The sequence below is a fragment of the Simochromis diagramma genome, unplaced genomic scaffold (assembly GCF_900408965.1).
Source record: "Simochromis diagramma unplaced genomic scaffold, fSimDia1.1 OVJJ01000487.1, whole genome shotgun sequence".
NCBI classification, from domain to species: domain Eukaryota; kingdom Metazoa; phylum Chordata; class Actinopteri; order Cichliformes; family Cichlidae; genus Simochromis; species Simochromis diagramma.
In genome coordinates, this window is record NW_024387305.1 from 1,322,600 (window position 1) to 1,342,362 (window position 19,763).

Below are 19,763 nucleotides of genomic sequence, written 5' to 3' on the forward strand. Positions count from 1 at the left end.
TCAAGAAACAACTCATCCAAAATCTGTTATGTCCAAGGACCCGCATCTCTTTACTGGCGTAAAAAGGAAATAAACGAAAAAATGACTGTCTTTGTGGATTAAATCAAGCGGTCATAAAGGTTTTGCTTGGTGCACATAAGGCAGTCAAGTAAATGTATGGAGATACTACAGGAGGATGTGTCAGTGGCTGGGTGCGATTCAGATAAGTATGCACTGGGAAAGATTGAACAGCTTCACATTAAAGGGCCATTCCACCAAAGCTGACTTGGTTTATATACAAAAAAGATGAGTAATTATGAATCCATGTTCCCTCATGTGGAAACAAACCTGGAAATTGTTTGTTGTGTTTCTGAAAACATGTCCAAAACTACCTAATCTCAATATAGATTTATTTTTAAGAAATGAAGTTTAGTCCCTCTGCAAAACTCCTGAATTAAACCTGATATAACTGCAGAGATAAGATTAAAAAAATAAATACGTTGTTCTTTCGCAAAATAACAATGCAAGTCAGTGTTGGTGGAATTCCCTTTTAATGCCAAAGACAAGGGAGACGTAAGCTAATGCACATCCACTTGGTAGCATAATGGCATCATCTTCCATTGCGCTCTCTGTTTTCTTGAAAAACTCATCACATTACAGATTTTGTAATACTGAGCCTACCATAACGTCAGATTACTGTACAGAGTAAAAGGAAAAATAAGACAGAAGAAACTAGACCCAAATTTACATTGTAACAACCAGTTGCTTGTCATCAAGTACAGTCAGTGGCCATAGACACAAGGAATAGCCAAACAAACACATAAAAAAGACCATTAAGGCTGCTTGTCAATGTAGATTAAGTAGGATAAGCATTGCCACACAATGCTTCGACACCCTTTGCAATATACAAAAAGGGAGCATTTGCAGATACACCAAATAGCCACTAAATCGAAATCTTCTATGCAAAAACGCCCGATTCTGACCCAGACAAATCATGTCAAATATGTGTTCAACATGCTTGTTTCCTGTACAAAATAACAAGGCAAGAAAATGACGATTCATATGATCCAGAAACAAAAAAGCAAAAGGAGCAAAATGACTGATTCTGTGATGCTCTCGATGGCCTAAAATCACAAACGATAGAAAAATAAACAAAATACTCCAATTATTTTGGATGCACCAGTACGCAATACATCATCACCACCTGCAGCAACAAGTCAGCACCTGGAACTGAATGGACAGGTCGGTGATCTCCATCTCCTCCTCAGAACATTAAAACTACATTCCACGATCTGATAAATGCTCTCCAGTCGATCAGCCCCGCTCAGTTCGTGCCTCACCTCCCATCATCTCGTCTCTTCATACCCTGGCATTCTCAGCCTTGCAAAATGGCACATGAATAAAGTAAAACAGAGAGACTGAATGTAAAAATGGGTCACAGCGCTCACGCTGCATACCTAATGCACATCTCACTTTTGAGTACTCGTTGAAGGCATTTTTCACACAATTGTTTACAGCTAAAAGTAAATACACACACAAAACAAAAGAAACTTCCAAAGCTTTTATATAAAACCCAGGAATGCAATGCCTCCGGTGTGTTGTTGAGCGTGAACACAGAAAGCCCTTTTTACAATTTTTTTTGTCTTTTTCCGACAGTCTTGTACTGTAACTGCGTTAAGCTCAAATATGCACCTTGTGTTGTCTCATCGTTGTGTCCAAACGATTTGATCTGTGTGAAAACCACCGGGCCTGATGCTTAACCGAAAAGGTCAGTGGATTTGTCCCTTGTCAGGTTTTCGAGTGAAGTCTCTATCGTTCTTGGGAGTGGATCGTTTTCCCTTCGCCTGCCCTACTCGGCTCCCTCTGTCTCGGAACAGCATATGTTTAAGTCCATGAAAAGCAGCAACAGGTTCTGCTGGTAAATTAGAAGCAGCGTTTCATTGTTCCCCCAACCCTGACCCGACCCAACTCCAACGTGAGCTGTGGTGCTCACGTCACTTGGGCTTCCTGTTGAGAAGAGTGGCCAACACAACCCACTAAAACACACCAAGCTGCTGCAGAGAAAGTAGGCCCACACATGTCAATACAAAAAAAGATCCATGATTGAATATAGAATTGGGATGCAAAACATCTTAAGGAAACAAAAAAGGTTTGGTTTGATTTCCTTTTGTCGGATTTTTAAAATGCACAGTCACAGGAGATAATACTAACTGAAAGCACATTTTATCATTTTGAATAAAAAAAACAAAACAAAAAAAACCCCCAAAACAAATTGATTTAAAATAAACTGGGCTCATTTGAACTGCAGTTAGCTGTTATGCTTGCAACAGAGAAAGCAGGATATGTGAATATTAAAACTGTCTCACACTTTTTTTTTTTTTTTAACAGTTCAAGAGAGCAGGTTCCTTTGCGACTGAAAGGAAAACCTTCCCCAAAGAAAGTTACCATTTATTTTGAGCCAGTGAAACTCAGCATTTATATTTAATTGATACAAATTTACAACCGTTTAACAAATAAAATACTTCTGAAACAAAATGCCCCCATTCAAAAATAATCAATGAGAGACTACTGATTTTTTTTTTTTTTTTTTTTTGTCTTAATATAGAGAATGCAAATAAAAAGTGCATACAAGCAGCAGCATTGCTGGGACAGTGTGGGACAACAAAGATATCTTTAAAAAAAATTAAGTTACAAATCAATACAAATCAAGGGAATAGTTTGCATGATGCTATTAAGATTCTTAACTCGACCCTGTGAAAAAAAAAAAAACTACAGAAAATTAAAGACATTTTTTAAAAAGAAAAAAGAAAGAACTTTCAAGAAGTTACCGGCCAATGTTTTATTATAAATGTTTTTCTTCTTTTTTTTTTTTTCTTTTAAAACTCTCATACACTCACCACTTGCTCCAGAAGCTCAAAACGTCTTTTAAAAACGCTTGATATGTTGGTCAATGATCAACTGGATGACAGCTATGCAACCCAACACTGAAGATAATATCAAACAAGTAAACATAACTAAAAATTGCACTCAAGGCAACAACCAGTATTTGTATTAATATATAAAAACATCATTTATCCCATCACCTATGTATGCGCTGATGTTTCTCAATACCTTTTTGTCACATAAAATCAATATAGACAGGGCCCACAGCACTGCCTGTTTTGGAGAAAAGTCCAAGTTGCTTCTGTTTTTCAAGCATGTGTGATTGGCATTTCTCTATGTATGCATTTACTATCTCCTGCTGCTATTTATTTTAAAAACGACCCTAAAAAAGTAAAAACAAAAAGTAACAGCAGTAATTTAAAAAAAAAGTTACCGAAATAATTTATGTCTTTGTACTCTTGTGGTCAACCGTGTTTAGAAATAAACCACTGGTTCACTCTAAACATAGGCACATTTAAAAATAAAAAAACAAAACAAAACAAAATGCCAAAAAAAGAACACCATCATTAGACCTTTGTTCTCTATAGTCAAGAAGCAATTAACACAATTTATGTCAAGGGAAGATGTTTAAAAAATGTTTTAAAAATGGGAGAGTCAAAAGAATATATAACAAGATGACGTTAAAAATCACGGCAGCAGCAGTAAATTAAAAGTTCCAAAGACTTTTCTTGTTTGTTTTTGCATACAATTGTATCCTTGCTCACATAATAGATGTTTGTAATTACCGTAAATACATTGGCAATGGGAGCATGGTTTATATGGTTGAAAGACTTGCCACTTAGCTCACAGTTACTCAATATATATAACTTTATATATCTTCAGTTTTGGCAAATAGATGGAAATAATTCCTCTTGTATGATTCGGAATGAAAGACGAGTTACGGGTGATGGACTGGCGTCCTAAAATGACCGTGATAAACTGGAGAAACACAGAAGTCAAGTCTCCAAAGGTTTGCTTTGCTTCTGCCCAAGGATGATAAAAAGAAACATTTTCCTCCTCAGTATCCTCTTTTTATTTGCCCCACCGACACCTGTTGTGACGAGTGTGTTTTCTTTACAGTGTATGATACACATAATGAGGGTGGGCAGGCAAAAGGGTGCAGAGCAAGTGGAGGGTTTGCAGTTAATCAGGACTGGCATTGAGCTGCTCTTGGCTCAGACCATGGCACGGTATGGTCCCTGCATCTTGAGGAACTGAATGATGAAGGAAGGGCCTCCTGCGACAATCTGTGGTGGCAGATGGGTGAGGGGACAGTTCTCTATGCTCATGATGGACAGTTTACTGCAGAGGGCCAGCTCAAATGGAAGGCTGTGCAGGTTGGGGTTGTCGTTGAGGTACAGTTCCTCCAAGTTCTCCAGTGTGCCTGAGGACAGACATTATGCAGTGTTAGTTGAAGCGTATACTGTCATCCAGAGAAACTGTGTCAATAAACTAATTTTTTTCAATGATAGCTCCTTTATTTAGTATGATATTAGATTTGATGCACTTTAAGCACTCATGAAATAGCAAATGAGGTACGCGTAAGTGCAATTAATTCCAGCGAGCCAAAAGCTCAGGTCAGACTATGTTCTGGTCATCTCCACTAGACACCCCTGGCTCTGTGCAAAACGGCATCACCAACCTATTGTTCAAAGAGACAGCCAATGAGAATAAACTTGGGCTAAAAGCAGGGCACCTAAGTGCAGTTAAAGATAATCAAGGATTATTAAGAATGAAACTGTGCAAAGCTGCTGTAGTAACTACCACGTCAAGAATAAAAGTATTTTATTTATATTGCAAGAGGTTTCCTTGTAATGTTTTGCAATAAACTTTACTGATCATGATACCTAATGCTGCAACTAGTAATAATACAAACTGCCAGTTAGTGTCCTTTTGAAAGGCTTCACATGTTAGTGAATATGAAGGGCAACAACATAAGTCATTCATATTAGAAAGGCCAAATTAAACCAAGCTCAGAAAAAATCATTAATGGCCATTAAGATGGTAAGGAAAGACTGCTACACTATGGGCAAACCTCCAGTTTTCATTAGCTATACAAATTTTAAGTCTTACAAACTATAAATGTTGCACTGTTACTGCTTCAAAAGAAAATCCAAATACCTCTATACCACATCTATAACATACTTCTTCTCTCTGCCTAAACACTCTAAAAATACACTAACCTTATCTTCTTTCCCCACTCATTTTAATCTCTGGCTTAACGCAACACTAACAAAGCTATCCAGATTGGTCCAGTCACTGGGAGGAAGGGTCAGAGGTGACACATACTGTGGACTGTTAAGCTCTTGAACCCTAATGGTTACGCTTAGCCTTTATGGAAAAAAATAATGGTTACATGTATTTGCTTTGTCATAAAGGAGATTTTCAGAACGGGTATAAGAGGAGTACTGACCAATCTCCTCCGGAAGGTGTTGCAGCTGGTTCTCCCCCAAACCCAGATGAGTCAGGTTGAGGAGGTGGCCGATTCCTCTGGGTAACATAGTCAGCTGATTATTTGTCAACACCAGTTTCTGAAATGAAGGTAGAGACAGCACAATGAAACTGTAAAAAGGCTTCTGATTCCACTGTATGCCACAGCATTTACCAGCTGGAGACCAACTGTGGATGATTATCTAATGTGTAGACAGGCTGTGCTGTATCTGCTCCTTAAAACTAAAGTGATTTCTATGATAAAGGATTAGGATTTCAGTTTTTAAGATTGTTAAAACAACAAAAAATGTTAAAACATTTTAAATATTACATGTCAAAACTTCCTGGTTCTGATTAAGCCTTCATATACAACAAAAATCAGAGCAACCAGACAATTTTAGCAATGGTAGGCTTACCTGTAAATCTTTCAGATAAGCGATTTCATTAGGTAGACATTCCAACTTGTTTTCCTCCAAGTCAAGCTCCCTTAACTTTCTCAAATTCCCAATACCATGTGGTAACTTCTTGAGAAGATTATTGGACAATATCAACACCTGTGAAGACAATGAGATTTTTTTTTTTTTTTTTAAATAAGGAACAATCAGACAGCTTGGCACTATTAAATATAATGATCCACAGAATTAAGCAATTAAACATCACAATTAAACCAAAAAATAAACCCAGAAAAAGCAACAGTGGCTGATATGAGTTTATTTAATAAATCACTAGCCTCAAAGATAAGTTCCCAATTTATTATGAATCTGTACCAAATATCATCTCTTAGATATTGTGCTGAGATACTAAAAAAATTAAAAAAAAAAAAAAAAAAAAAAAAATCACCCAACATTTATGTATGAAAGACTCACCTCCAGAGAAGCAAGACCACAGATATCCTCTGGGATCTTAGTCAGCTGATTGGTGGCCAGGTTAAGTTCAACCATGCTAGTCCATGTACCAAAATCCAAAGGCAGTGCTGTTAACTGGTTGTCCTGAGCGAAGACAAAGGAATAACGTTATTAGCAATATAACTGACAATTCAGTGAGTCAACAAAATACAACAAAATGCTTCTTACAATAAAACATATTTTTTTGAAATGACACTTTAAAAGTACTCACCGTGTGTTTTTTTCCAAGTAACAGATATTTGACTTTGATATATTTAATGATTCCATGAACTTTTATCGTTCTACCTCACTTTTATTAGAACTACTGTAAAAACAAACTTTCCAAAAGTGTAGAATGTTGATTTGTTGCTTTGTTAAATATCAAAATTTTCTATGAATTCACAGGAGTGCATAACTTTTTGTATGTGACTCCGTATTGCTCAGGTATAACAAAGCTTCAGTTCAATACCTGATGTTCCTGTGGTTTTTCTTCTCTGAAGATATTTTAACATGTCACAGCACAGATTCAATAATGTTCAAATTCAATTTAGCTCCCTCAGTTTCAGCCTCCTAGTATTGCTCATGCTGGCTCACAGTCACAGCTTACTGGAACACTTGACAATAACAGAGCCATTGTCCACCTGGACCTTTCTTTTTACGACAAGTCAAATATGTCTGCGGTAAAAACCAGGCTTAATATTCACCCGTTTTATCCTATTGTGATACCTTACTACCACCAGACTTTGGCAAAAATAAAACAACAGCAGATAAAATGGAGATAATTTAACCAAAAGATATTAATTGTATATTGTATTACAAGTGTGTAACTATACCTTCATGTTAAGCTTGCTTAACACTTTTGCCCTGGAAAAGATGCCAAAGGGTATCTTGTTGATACGGTTGTGCTCCATGTTGAGAGAGTAAATGGTTGAGAACTGGGATGGCCCACCCACAGGGTACGACTGGAAGCAGTTTCTTGCCAGTGTTAAACTCGTCAGATTGACCAAACTTGACAGCAGACCCTGACCAAATACAGAAACAGTAGCATGGCAGGAATCATATGAGCAGGACAAGGCTGTTGGTATATGCGGTTGGGTTTTACACTGGATATATTCACAAGTAGACCACAAACATATCACATTACATTTGTGATAAAAATCCATGGTCTACTTACCTCTGGCAACACTGAAATGTTGTTGTTTTCAAGATTTAGCTCCTCCAGTTCTCGACATTGCGCTAAAGATCTGGGAATAGCTGACAATCTATTGTACCTCAGACCTAAGCGATTTATGCTTGCCAAGTTTCCTGAAATAGTAACCAAAAACATTTTACAGTCTTTTTGTATCATTATTAAATGTAGCTGGATTCACAAGGTTTTGGGGGAAACAAAACAAATTAAAAAAAGCTTTAACAAAAATACAAACTGATGAATACAAATGATGTAGTTATATTACCTATAGTCTCTGGTAGGTCCAAGAGCTCATTGTGCTGCAAGTCGAGGTTAGTTATCTGTGTGCAATTTCCAATCTCCCTCGGTAGGTGTTCCAACTGGTTATGGGCAACGTCCAGAGTAATGAGGCTGCATAGCTCCCCTGCAGGAAGATGCATACAAAATACAAAAACTACTAATTCAACAAGGGTGTTTTCAATATTATACACTGGCCTCACTGACAACTTCTAAGCCTTTTGTCTCATTCCACATAAAGAGAATTAAAATACAGATTTAAGTGTGCAGAACAGATTTTTTTCCCCCAAATTGGAACAGCCAAGTTAACAGCAACAATTTTTAAATGCAAGGGACTACAGTACGTTAGAGAGAACATTGACAATTACAACGCTGTTATTAGTTTGGGATTTTGGACTTTAGTAATGGTCTATGTAGTACTGCTGGAGCTGAAGGAGACTGTGTATAGGGATGTTGTAGAATTATATACATTAAAAAAAAAAAATGGCCATCACAACGTACACCCTGATTGAAAATTAATACAGCTAAATATTTCAAATCCATGGTCAATCACTCCCTTACACTGGAATCTTCTTACAGTCAGTGAAAAAAGGCTGTCTTTTGTCCTTCCTTCATCTGAAAAATTCATTTCCATTTTACTCACCTATCTCAGCGGGTAGCTGTTTGATCTTGTTCTCACGAATGCTGAGCATGGTGAGTTTGGATAGGTTTCGGATGTCCTTCTCCACTGTTGTAATGCGATTGAAGCGCAAGTACAGCGTGGTCAAAGATGTCAAGCGATAGACAACTGGTGGTATCTCTCTTAGCTTGTTATGTCGGAGGTCAAGCATTCGAAGCTTTTTCAGGGAGTCCAGGGAGTCAGGCAAACTGGTCAGGGAGTTCTCACTGAGGGCCAAAGTGACCAGGCCTGATAGGCAACCCACCTCAGCTGGCAGGCTCTGCAGCTTATTGCTGTATAGGTAGAGTTCAGTCAACTGTGTCAACTCCTTAATGGAAGTGGGCAGAGTGTGAATGGACCGCTTGGACAAATCCAGTCTCGTCGAATTCTCCTCCCGACATTTGTTAAGCTCTTTGATCACCTCTGCATTACTGGACTTCTTGCGTGTACCTGTTGCTGGGTTTGGCCGCTTTATCGTATTGTCAACGGAGAAGGCAACACCTGGTGTTGAGCTGCTGGTGTCCTTCTTTCCTTCTTTGGCATCTTTCCCTTTGGTCTTCGGGTCTTTGCCCCCATCCTTCACTAAGCCGGCCGGACCACCTTTGGGGTCCTTTTCTTTCGTTTCTTTATCTTTACCTAAAGTACTACTCATGTCGACGTTATCGGGGAACCTACAAGATTGCTCATGGGAGTCTCTCTTGTCAGGTTACTTATCCCAAAAAAACAGGACAGACAGCCAAAGAGGCTTTTAAAAAACACATTCCTGTGCAGGCCCACACATTTACAATTACCCTTGGAATAAAGGCCTTTGGATCCAAAGACTTTTTGGATACTTATGATACTTTGTCCCTTTGTTAAAATGCCATGGGAGAAAAAATCCTTTGAAGTGGCTGGATTGTGGCATCCATAGGCCACATGCTTAAGTGTTTGAACAGCACACAATCCCAGGACCTTCGGATGGAAGCTCTTTCCCGTTGCAAAGGTTAATGAAGGTTTTTTTTTTTTCTTTCAAAATTCCTTCGACATTTGCTGTGGGAGAAAAACAGAAATTTTGTTTAAATTGGCAATTTTATTTTTACACTTTACAAATATAACACTTTGGATTTTGACAATAAATTTCAACTAGCTGTCAGTCACTTTCTCCTACAATTTTTGTTTCTTTTAACTCTTTCCTGGCAGTTCTGACAAAAAGAAATACCCCTTTTTGAAAGGACTTCTAAGAACAAAATGTTTAGAAATATTTTCTACTCTGATGATGAATCTTAAAAGTGTTTCCTACTAAAAGAATGCAGTTCTCATTACCATTTAAAATAAATCTTTAGCCCTCTTGTAGTGGGCAAAGATCAGAATATGTGTATATGAAAACTGAGGGGAAAAAAAAAAAAAAAGAGAATAAAATGTAAACATGCTCCTTAGAGTTGTGCTGATATATGACAATGTCGAGATCAAAGATTGTAAAAATGAGCAGCGATAGCATAGGTAATTTTTATTTCATTTCCTCTTTAATGCATTAAATCATTATCATCATTATGAAAGTTTAATAAATTGGATCTGCCTTCACTATCATTTCATCATAGAATCAACACATGCAACACAGAGATGTCTGGGTTTGCAAAGGCACGAAATTAATGTGAGCGAAGCAGCTGTAGCGAACCATCATCATCATCATCATCTACTGACAGAAAACAGGAGGATATTTCTGACTGCCGTACTGATTTTTGAATTAGAGCTTAATGTGACTACTGAGATACTCTTCTATCTTATCTCATTAGGCCTTAGTCACCTAGGTCTAGAAACCAGGCAGTGATCCCCTGAAAACATCTGGCTGCTAGGGAGAAGCGTGTATTCCCAGACCGTCTGACAGCAGGCTGTTGGCTGCCAGTGTGTGAATTTGCAAGAACGGAAAAGAGGGTGATTGATTTGATCACTAGCAGGTTGCTGCTGTTAACGAGTGTAATACAAATAGGAAATTCAGACCACTCACCCTCAAAGTAAAAAGTTGCAATTTTTGAAACATGGTGGTTTGAGTGTTAAGGACTTTTATTTTAAATGAAAAAAAAAACTGTCCATTTCGAGTTTGTATCACACTTTCACAACCGCTTGAAGGTCAGCAAATGTTTTCAGACATATTTGTGTATTTCATACAAACTACAAGTGACCACAGCAACCTACTGACCAAAGCAATTGCACAGAGGGTTTCAGTGCAGCACCGTATAATAATAATAATAATAATAATAATGGATTGGATTTATATAGCGCTTTTCAAGGCACCCAAAGCGCTTTACAATACCACTATTCATTCACTCTCGCATTCACACACTGGTGGAGGCAAGCTACAGTTGTAGCCACAGCTGCCCTGGGGCAGACTGACAGAAGCGAGGCTGCCATATCGCGCCATCGGCCCCTCTGGCCAACACCAGTAGGCGGTAGGGTGAAGTGTCTTGCCCAAGGACACAACAACCAGGACAGAGAGCTCGGGGATCGAACCGGCGACCTTCCGGGTACAGATACGCTTCCCAACCCCCTGAGCCACGGTCGCCCCACGGTCGTATAGCTCTTTGCGACCAATTTCACTTGGCGATAGCAGCAAGCAGCCTCCTGAAACCACTTGCCAATGGTAAGGAATACTTAGTCAGTTTCACAGAAACTTCACGCAACCAGTCAAAACCAGTTGAGCAACCCTCCACCCACCTCCTCCGTATCTTTTACCAGACATAACTGGTTACCAGGAGATTGCAGACCAGTCTCTCAACTTATGTGATTGGAGCTGTGACTTTTTTCTTCATCTGGTTTTTCTGTCAGTGAAAAACTCAGCTGTGTGAAAAGGGTATGGTAAAGAGGTCAGGCAAGATGGGTAAGATAGGTGAAATGTTTTATTCAAGGGGGGGAGGATGATGGATGCTAATACAGCTCTACGGTTAACAAGTCAAGAGTCAGCAAATGTTGACTTTATACTGTTTTAGCTGTTCAGCTGATATCTACCCACTTAAGTTAACTACTTATAGTAGACTCGTTGTTGTACTGAACATGCGACATTGCTAGAAAACTGCCGGAACATGTTTCTCTTATTGTGTTTCACTGGCATTTAAACAAGATACACTGACAATATTCTTCCTTAAAAAGAACTCCTAATTTAACAGGTTTCATATGCTGTCATTATAATTAAGATATTGAGTGTGCTCTGCCAGATCAAGAAATCTGTTTAATTCACTCAAGCATAACCTCACACCAACTACAAAACAAACATTGCATTGTTCTAAGTCTAACACCCCACTTAACCACCCCATACAAAATTTACAACAAAATGATCATATTGACTCCTGAGGCAATACTTATGCCCTAGATGTCCAGAGCAAACAAGAAGGGATGTTAAAGAATATACATGTGTGGTACTTGTCTCAAATACTCCCAGACAAAACACAGTCCTTTGGATCTTTATGTGACAAACTAAGACAGCCTCTCTCTGGAAGCCGTCTCTGTTTAGCCTCTTGCTGGTGCACCTTGATGACTGTGTAAGCTCTGCAGCACTAGTACAGGGTAAGCTGCAGCAAAAAGAGAGGCAGGTTTGGCTCAGGATCAGAGCTAAGTGAAAAGGTTAGGACTGCTGAGAGTAATCTTTAGAAGTGGTTTTCAAAGCATGAAGTTCCCACAACAACAGGTCATATGACCTTTTGGGTAAAAGAAATGTTTGGTCAATAGTAGCACCCCTTACATGAGAGAAAGCCTTGTAGTGTGTTTCTGTAAATAATAAAATGACGTATCCACTGCTCTTTTTGCCTGTCATAAATAAGTTAAACAGCTAATACTGTCTCTAACAGGCATATCTGTGTACTACATAATTATTTAAAGAAAATGAGAATACCCAGGCCAGTCCAACTCCTAGAGCAATGTAAACCAAACTGTGCAAGCAACTTCCTTTTATGGTTGTACTCTCCGTACCTGTCCTTTTACTTCTTTATGGCTATAACAAACTGCAAGTTAAAAAAAAAAAAAAAAAAAAAAATCATCTGTATAGATTTGAATGCAGTTATAGACTTATAAGAGTTGTTGTATGTTATGCACACAATATGCACACTGATTTCAAATCAGTGCAGTTAAGAGTCCAATGCATTCTGCTTTCATTTAAATCCGTTTCTCTTCTCTCTGTGAATGGTAGACATGAGCATTGATCAGTGGTCACGACTATTTGCATAGTAATGATCGTGAAACTGAGCTCATGGCTCACTGTTAGTCAGTGGTGCTAGTTTTCGTCATTATGCGAAAGTACTGTTTATAAGGTTAGGGAAACCTACAGTGAACTGAGACTGAAGAAGTCACGTGAATGTGTAACAAAACATTTTTCCTGCTACATCCAAATGAATGGAGAAAACTTTCTCTGATTTTTCTCCACTCCTTTGCTTTGCTTTTTTTTTGGTTCACCATGTGTGTGCTGATAAAGAAAGAGTTTAAGGTAACTTGTCACATTACTGGAAATGAAATTCCAGTACAACTGTGGATGCTCCTTAATCCAAAAATGAACCAATATCAACCCCAAATTTTTGGAAGACAGCTGCCAAAACAATCCTGAATATGATGACAAAGGTCAGAATGCCACAAGCTCTGCTGCTGATAGTGGAGTTAGTCGTGTCCGAGGCACTGGCTGGTCTCTTGCTGATATAGTTGAAGCACAAGAAAGAGATTAGGGCAACTCCTGGCTCCATAAGACCAACATTTAGGCTACATACAAAAGTAAAAGAAAACGAAAATGAAGCCAAGAGAGAAAAGCAATGTTATCCCCTCCCTTTGAGCTTTGCTCCACTTGATTTTACCTGAATACAGTCAACTAAGAAGAAATATACTTTTATTTCATAGGTATTCTGCTTAATTTGTCCTTGGGACTAAGCACCAAAGAACAGTTGCCTCATAGATAAGGCAAAGACTCTGTGTCTCATTTATGGCAATCTGATCAACTAGAATGCATTTTATGCTTCAATGAATGAAACAGTCAAGAATATTTTTATTCAAATCCTGGAGCATTTCCTTTGGGAGTGACCAAAACCTCTCTGGTGGGACCAAAATTCTTTGTATGCAGGATAAACCCTGAATTTGTGATTATCGTATCATCATTGTCAGTAGCAATGACAGTAAAACATTTCCCTAAGCAAAACAAGGGTATTATGATTTGTATGTGTCAAATAAATGCAGTGGTTTCTGTAAAATCACTAAGGGGCTTAATATTCAAATGAGCAAATACATTCTCACTTCAGAAGGATAATAACAGAAAACATTAAGAAGAAGCACCAACAGGTAAGAGCGCTGTTGAACAACCACAGATTCAAGATATTCAGCACTAGGTTAAGGCAAGTCCCTATTTGCATGAATGTAATGGTTGGCTATAAATACTGGAGTCCTGCTCAATTTGGATCATTTTAACATTGGCTCTAGCAGGCAGCATTCAAAAGCCCCTCACTTGGCTAGGTTGCTGCACAATGATAAATGATGATAAATAGAATCTAACAGCAATACATATATTCAAATACTAAAGACTGACAATATGTGACACCAACCTTTCAAGTGGGGATATGCTATAGCCAATATGGGTGGGAGAAAAACTGACACAAATATGAGAGACTTTGATATTTCGACTGCCAATACCCTATCGATACAGGGACACCAAATATCAATAATGTATTACAGAAATTAAAATACTCTTGTGCACCACCAATCCTGAGATAATGTTAGCCCAACAATATTACATTTTGTTACAAGGAAACTACAAGGAAAACAAATCTGAACACACTCAGCTTGACAAAGCTACCTCCTAATTCAGAACAAGCTAACAGCTCCCTCACAAGTAAAAATAGGACAGCAACCTCACTGCATCTACTAAAATTGGTGATGGCATCAATTTTTTTTTCGCATGCTGTAGTGTCTGAATGGTTGCTCAGATTTTGAGAGTGTTTCACAATCACAACCACTTTTGATCGCAAGGCAACTGCACAGGTGGCCAGATAGGAGGCAACCTTTCTGCAAACAGTCACAGTCTTACTTAGACTTACTGCAAACTCAAGTGAGACTGCTAAAGGTTTGCAAATAATTTCTATCTAAGCTATAAATGCAGACACATTGCCAATATGTTACCACCAGTCTGAATGTGTTTCCAGGAGACTCGACTCAGCTGGCTTTGAGCTGGATGTATTCTGGTTATAATCCTTTTTATTAGGAAAGTTGTTGAGTGTAAATGTAGTAGTTCAATATGAATTTCTGATAAATGATACAAATATGTGATAGCAATAGATATTTGATTTTTGACCATTTATCACAGTTAATTGTTGTATTAGCATAAAAAGATTGCATGCAATTGCCAACTTGAACTATTTGAATCACACACTGATAGCAAACTGACTCCACCTTAAGATAACATTTCTGGCAGTGTTGATATGCCTGAAATCTCATTTTGCACCAAAAAGGAAAATAACTTATCAAATAAGGTCATCTTATTGAATGAAAAAAAGATCAGTGATATCTAGAGAAAACTGCTGTTTACTTGAAACCTTTTTTTCAACATAAACTTTCTCAACAAATAACATTTAAACTCATCTCTCAGAAGAAATTATATACATATTATTAAGGCTTATTACAATAAATATTACATACATTAAAATACTCCACTGTAAACTAATATCAGAGTAGGTCTTCAGCTGGTTTAGCATGTAATACAATGTCCTATCCTATCCAAGTCAACCTAATTGTATTTATATAGTGCCAAGTCACAACAACAGGTCCCCCCAAGGTGCTCCTAAAAGTAAAGAAACTCAGACACCATGTAGAATGATCAGTGTAACTTTTCTTCTCTATGTGCATCACTCTAATTTTGCACTTTGAACATTCCCTTACATCAGTTCTGATAGTTTCAGTAATCTACATCCAGCAATTTGCTGAAATCTGTGACTCCTTATATTGATGTTATGCTTATTATTTGTTATTACTGAGACAATGATTGTTATTCTCTCAATGATAAATATAAAACCTGTGGTGAAAAAGTAGCCAGAAATGCACAAGAGATATTGCTGCATCGACGCAAAGTGTAGTTACATTTCTAGGAAGGTACACGTCAGGTTATGGTGTAGAGTTTCAGAAGGGTTTGTGGTTATGATGTAGCTACAGAGCAGATTTCCTGCTGAGGCATAATTTCCCAGTCAGCAGTTAGCAATAAGCTAGCTAGTTTTTTTTAGCATCTGTTACCCCATGGCTCACTATAGTACCTTTGTGTTAATATAAACACATTACAGCAGACAATCTCTTTCTAAAAAGACTTGGATGAGGGTTCATTTGTTCTTAAACAACAGGAAAAAAAGTGCATTCATATTCAGGAAGCAGACACTGAAAACAGACAAATCATAACCAGGTTAGCAATTAATATGTTGTTATGTGGTCTGAGTTATGTGTAACCAAAAGGTTCTATATCCCAGGCTTAATCCTCATAGTGAAACCTTACTTGGCTCATCTGTAAGCCCCAAGGCTCTAGTATACACAGAGATTATTGTTATTATTTTACACCTCATTCTAAACATGTTGTACACATACTGAGGTCTAAGAAAAAACCATAGAACATGTAAAATGACAACATAATTCTTGGGGGACTGTTCAACCTGAAGACACCACACACATACGGAAAAGGTTTAGTCGGTTGTCAGAACTAGGTTACTGTTAATGCTGTGGTATTGGGTGTGCTTAGTCAGACCAAGAAAGTCTAGTGTACCAAGGATAAACTCAAACCGACTTGCTCCTGCTACGCAAACATGGCCCAGTGGGTGTTAACATTGCAGTAAGCCTACAACCCCATCTAAGCAATCGTTCAACTACTTAGCTAAACCCTACAAAATCCACAAAAGAAAGACAATTTTAACTAGATACGTATGACTGGAAAACCTAATAAGTCAACATAGGACATAACTCATGTGAAATTATGCAACTACTCAGCCAAACCTGTTTGACCAGAACGGTAAATTATGGATGAGCCTTTAGATCACCCTTCACAACTGACTGATATGCTCATGTGTGACTGTGTGTAAGCTGAAACTACTTGTTTAGCCAATGTAAATATGAGGCTGAACTCAAGCAAGGTTTTGCAGAAAAAGCTAATGCATTTGTCCATCAACACAACCACAACACCACCATAAAGTGCTATTTGAACTTCCCACATAGACTAATGAAGTTATCCATTAAGGATATCTTGGGCCCATCTGCTAATGTCAGTAAATTCAGGCATGAGTGGAACTGTTCTCCCTTGTTTGTCCATTACAATCCCTTTAGGATCAGATGATACATGTGCCGATATATCAGCTAATTAGAGAATGCAATAAAGCACGTCCGAAGCAAAGAAATGTTTCAGAGTCAGATTCAAGAAATATTCAGTCATCTGCTTGCTGGTACTTCACAGTAAGTTGAGGCCTGTCAATATAGAATCTCCGTATGATAGAAGGACGCAAAATTGCACAACAGGGGTGAGGTGGCAGCTATCGCTGTTGCCACTAAACAGAACTCCACATGACCCCACTAGGTTGAGGGGGGGTCATGTAGGCTACGTGTGCAAATAGCAAACCCCTGGAAACAGACTACCGACAGAAACGGTAGCTACCAGGTCGAGAAGTCGCATTTCAATATCACCCAATTTCCATGATATGAACACCTAATATGGGTATGACAGTGTATTATCAGTAATGTGAGTGTAACACCTTGACGCTAATAATGCTACGTTGTGACTGTTAACCTAACTGCACAAGCTAGACAACTATTTGTCGTAAACCAACTCGAGTAAGCTAAAATGTCTTCTGTTAGCTAAGCCACTTATAAAACGAAAATATATAATACACGTCTCAAAGTCTTTTCTAAACTGGGAGAAACAGCAACCTGCTAAGACGACTGACAACAAGGCAGGAAATAAAAACAGCTAAGCTGAGCGTCAACGGCACGGCAAACGTCAGTTATACCAGACTGCTAAATTGCTACCGTCAGCTAGCGAGCAACTTAGCTTACAAGCTAACGGTACTTTCCCCCCCCCCCCAAACAAGGACAATCAAAACAGCTGTCATTAGCACATAATGAAATAAAGGACCATTGGTGGGTGTTTGCTAGACCGTGCACAGAGGGTGTCGAGATTTGCCCTTAATACTCACACCCAGCGCTTAGCTTAATCATTAGCAGAGGTGTGTGTGTGTGTGTGTGTGTGTGTAACACAGGCCCGAGCGGAGCGGCTGTCGGACGTAGACCGACCCGACCGAAGGGGGGGAAATCTCTGCTGTAGCCAGCTGAGTGCATACGGGTAGCAGATACCCAAAGAGAACATCCTGTGAAGGCGTGAAGGCAGCTGATATCCCGACCCGAGCAGCCACGCAAGGCCACAGAAGAGCCGACAACCTGTAACGCTGAATCTAAGCGCCGTTCCCGTTGTGAATATGAGCCGAGAAAAAAGAAAACAGTGAAAAACAGCGGCCATTCCGAAGCTGAACAAAAGAGTGCGTTCGTACTCGCCACCGCAAAATGACACATCGCTGTTACACACGCCTTAACGAGAGGCTGACAAGTACGTTACATCTAGAGCAATGCGTTACCGTGCTGTGGGGATAAAAACGTCCAATGTTAATGTACTAAAATAACTGCTTTACCTTCAGAGGTGTGACTCCGCCATCCTTGCTGCTTCCTCCTCTTTTCCTACACTGCTGCTCTGCTCCCCTCCCTCCCCCGGTCACCAAACTGCGTCATTCACACGCCTAACCAATGTTATCACGAGACTTTGAAATGCAATCAAACGTCCATTATTTTACAAACATTTATCTGTGAAAATCAATCTGAGACAATAATAATGATTGATTACAAACCGGAGCATTAAAACAATGTATTGAAAAGAAAATTAAAAAAGAAAACGAACTCATACAAATCTCTGACTTTTATTAACTGTAAAACTGTGCAAATACATTCTAAAAACAACTAAAAACAGATGAATGTCCTTAAAAAAGCAAGCGGATTTGTTTTCTAATTTATGTCATGTCTCTTCTTCTTTTTTTACACTTATGAAAGTTTTCTGAGTTTTCAGCTCCTGAAAACGCCCCCTCCTGAAAACGCCCCCTCATAAGTGTAAAAAAAAAAACCTGCAACCACTTGGGGCTGTGTCCAAAAGTTATTCGCTCCCATGTTAAAATACACACAGAAAAATGTGTAGACTTGCAAAATAGATGCAAAATAAAATCCAATGAATAAATAAAAGAGTTCAATGTACATTTAAAACAGTACTACAAGAGGCAATTCTATAATTATAACCTATACACTGGGCCACCTTTAAAAAATACAAGACAGATTCAAGCATCAGCAATCTAATTTAAACCACATCATGAACCCATCTGCATAATAAACAATACAAGCATAGTACAATCACAGAGGAATATAGTCAGAGCTATAAAGGTGCAAAAATATCTGTAGTTATGGCTTAGTGCACAATATATGAGAGACTTTCTCTGCAGAAATGGATTAATGAACTCACCAAACACTAGGATACTTGTGAATCCAGAATATATAAAGGCTGCAGTTTGTTTTGCAATCTTTGACTGAGCTCATGCTTTTAAACCTTGTTGCACAAGCTAAAAAATTGCCTCTTTTTTAGTCTAATTTAGACATATGGGGGTTAATCCAAACATTCCGAATTGCATAAGCTCATGCCCCACAAAACCATTTCTAGTGCAATTGCTGTAGATCCACTAAGGAGCTACTGTTAACCAAATAATTAACATGAGTGTGATTGTTACTGCAATAACTTACTAGTGATGCGAGGGGGCAGAGGCCACACAGTTATGGATGGGACTGATAATGCCACCCTTTCATTCTATATGATAACTTCTGGCTTCAAAAACAATAACATGGCAGCAGACAAAATGCTAATGTTAGCTTTCATAATGGGGAGTACAAAAACCAGTGGTCATGTCCATGTTTTATATACAGTTTGTTATCTTTACACATTTAATTTACAGTGAATACAATTTACAGATGACAGTGGAAATACACTGCTCAAAAAATAAAATAAAAAAATAAAGGGAACACAAAAATAAGACATCCCAGATCAGAATGAATGAAATATTCTTATTAAATACTTTTTTTGTATTTGAAAGTTGAATGTGCTAACACCTGTGGACGTCGGGCCCTAATTTACATTGTGTTGTTTAAGTGTTCCCTTTATTTTTTTGAGCAGTTTATAAAAGATCCAAAACCCATCGTTGTGTTGAGTTTTTGTGTTGTATATATCAAACAACTTGTCTAGCTCTAGAAATATTTTTAGTTTCATACAGATCCTAAGTGACAGTAGATCATTCTAGAACATATTTTCACTTCATGTTTATTGTGTCAATAAAAAATAAGAAGAAAGAGATTATGCACGGACAAAATCACCTATATA

At 38.3% G+C, this 19,763-nt stretch overlaps 1 protein-coding gene across 1 annotated transcript; it reads right to left on the minus strand.

Annotated features, from left to right (window-relative positions):
• Nucleotides 1–513: 513 nt before the first annotated feature.
• On the minus strand, nucleotides 514–18,066 carry shoc2 (SHOC2 leucine rich repeat scaffold protein). The gene is made up of 9 exons (XM_040004436.1): nucleotides 17,986–18,066; nucleotides 8,324–9,367; nucleotides 7,670–7,807; nucleotides 7,390–7,520; nucleotides 7,049–7,237; nucleotides 6,198–6,320; nucleotides 5,748–5,885; nucleotides 5,315–5,432; nucleotides 514–4,285 (listed from the first exon to the last, which is right to left on the minus strand). The coding sequence occupies exons 2-9, from the start codon at nucleotides 8,988–8,990 to the stop codon at nucleotides 4,077–4,079; spliced, it is 1,713 nt and encodes a 570-aa protein (XP_039860370.1). The 5' UTR covers nucleotides 8,991–9,367; nucleotides 17,986–18,066; the 3' UTR covers nucleotides 514–4,076.
• Nucleotides 18,067–19,763: the final 1,697 nt, after the last annotated feature.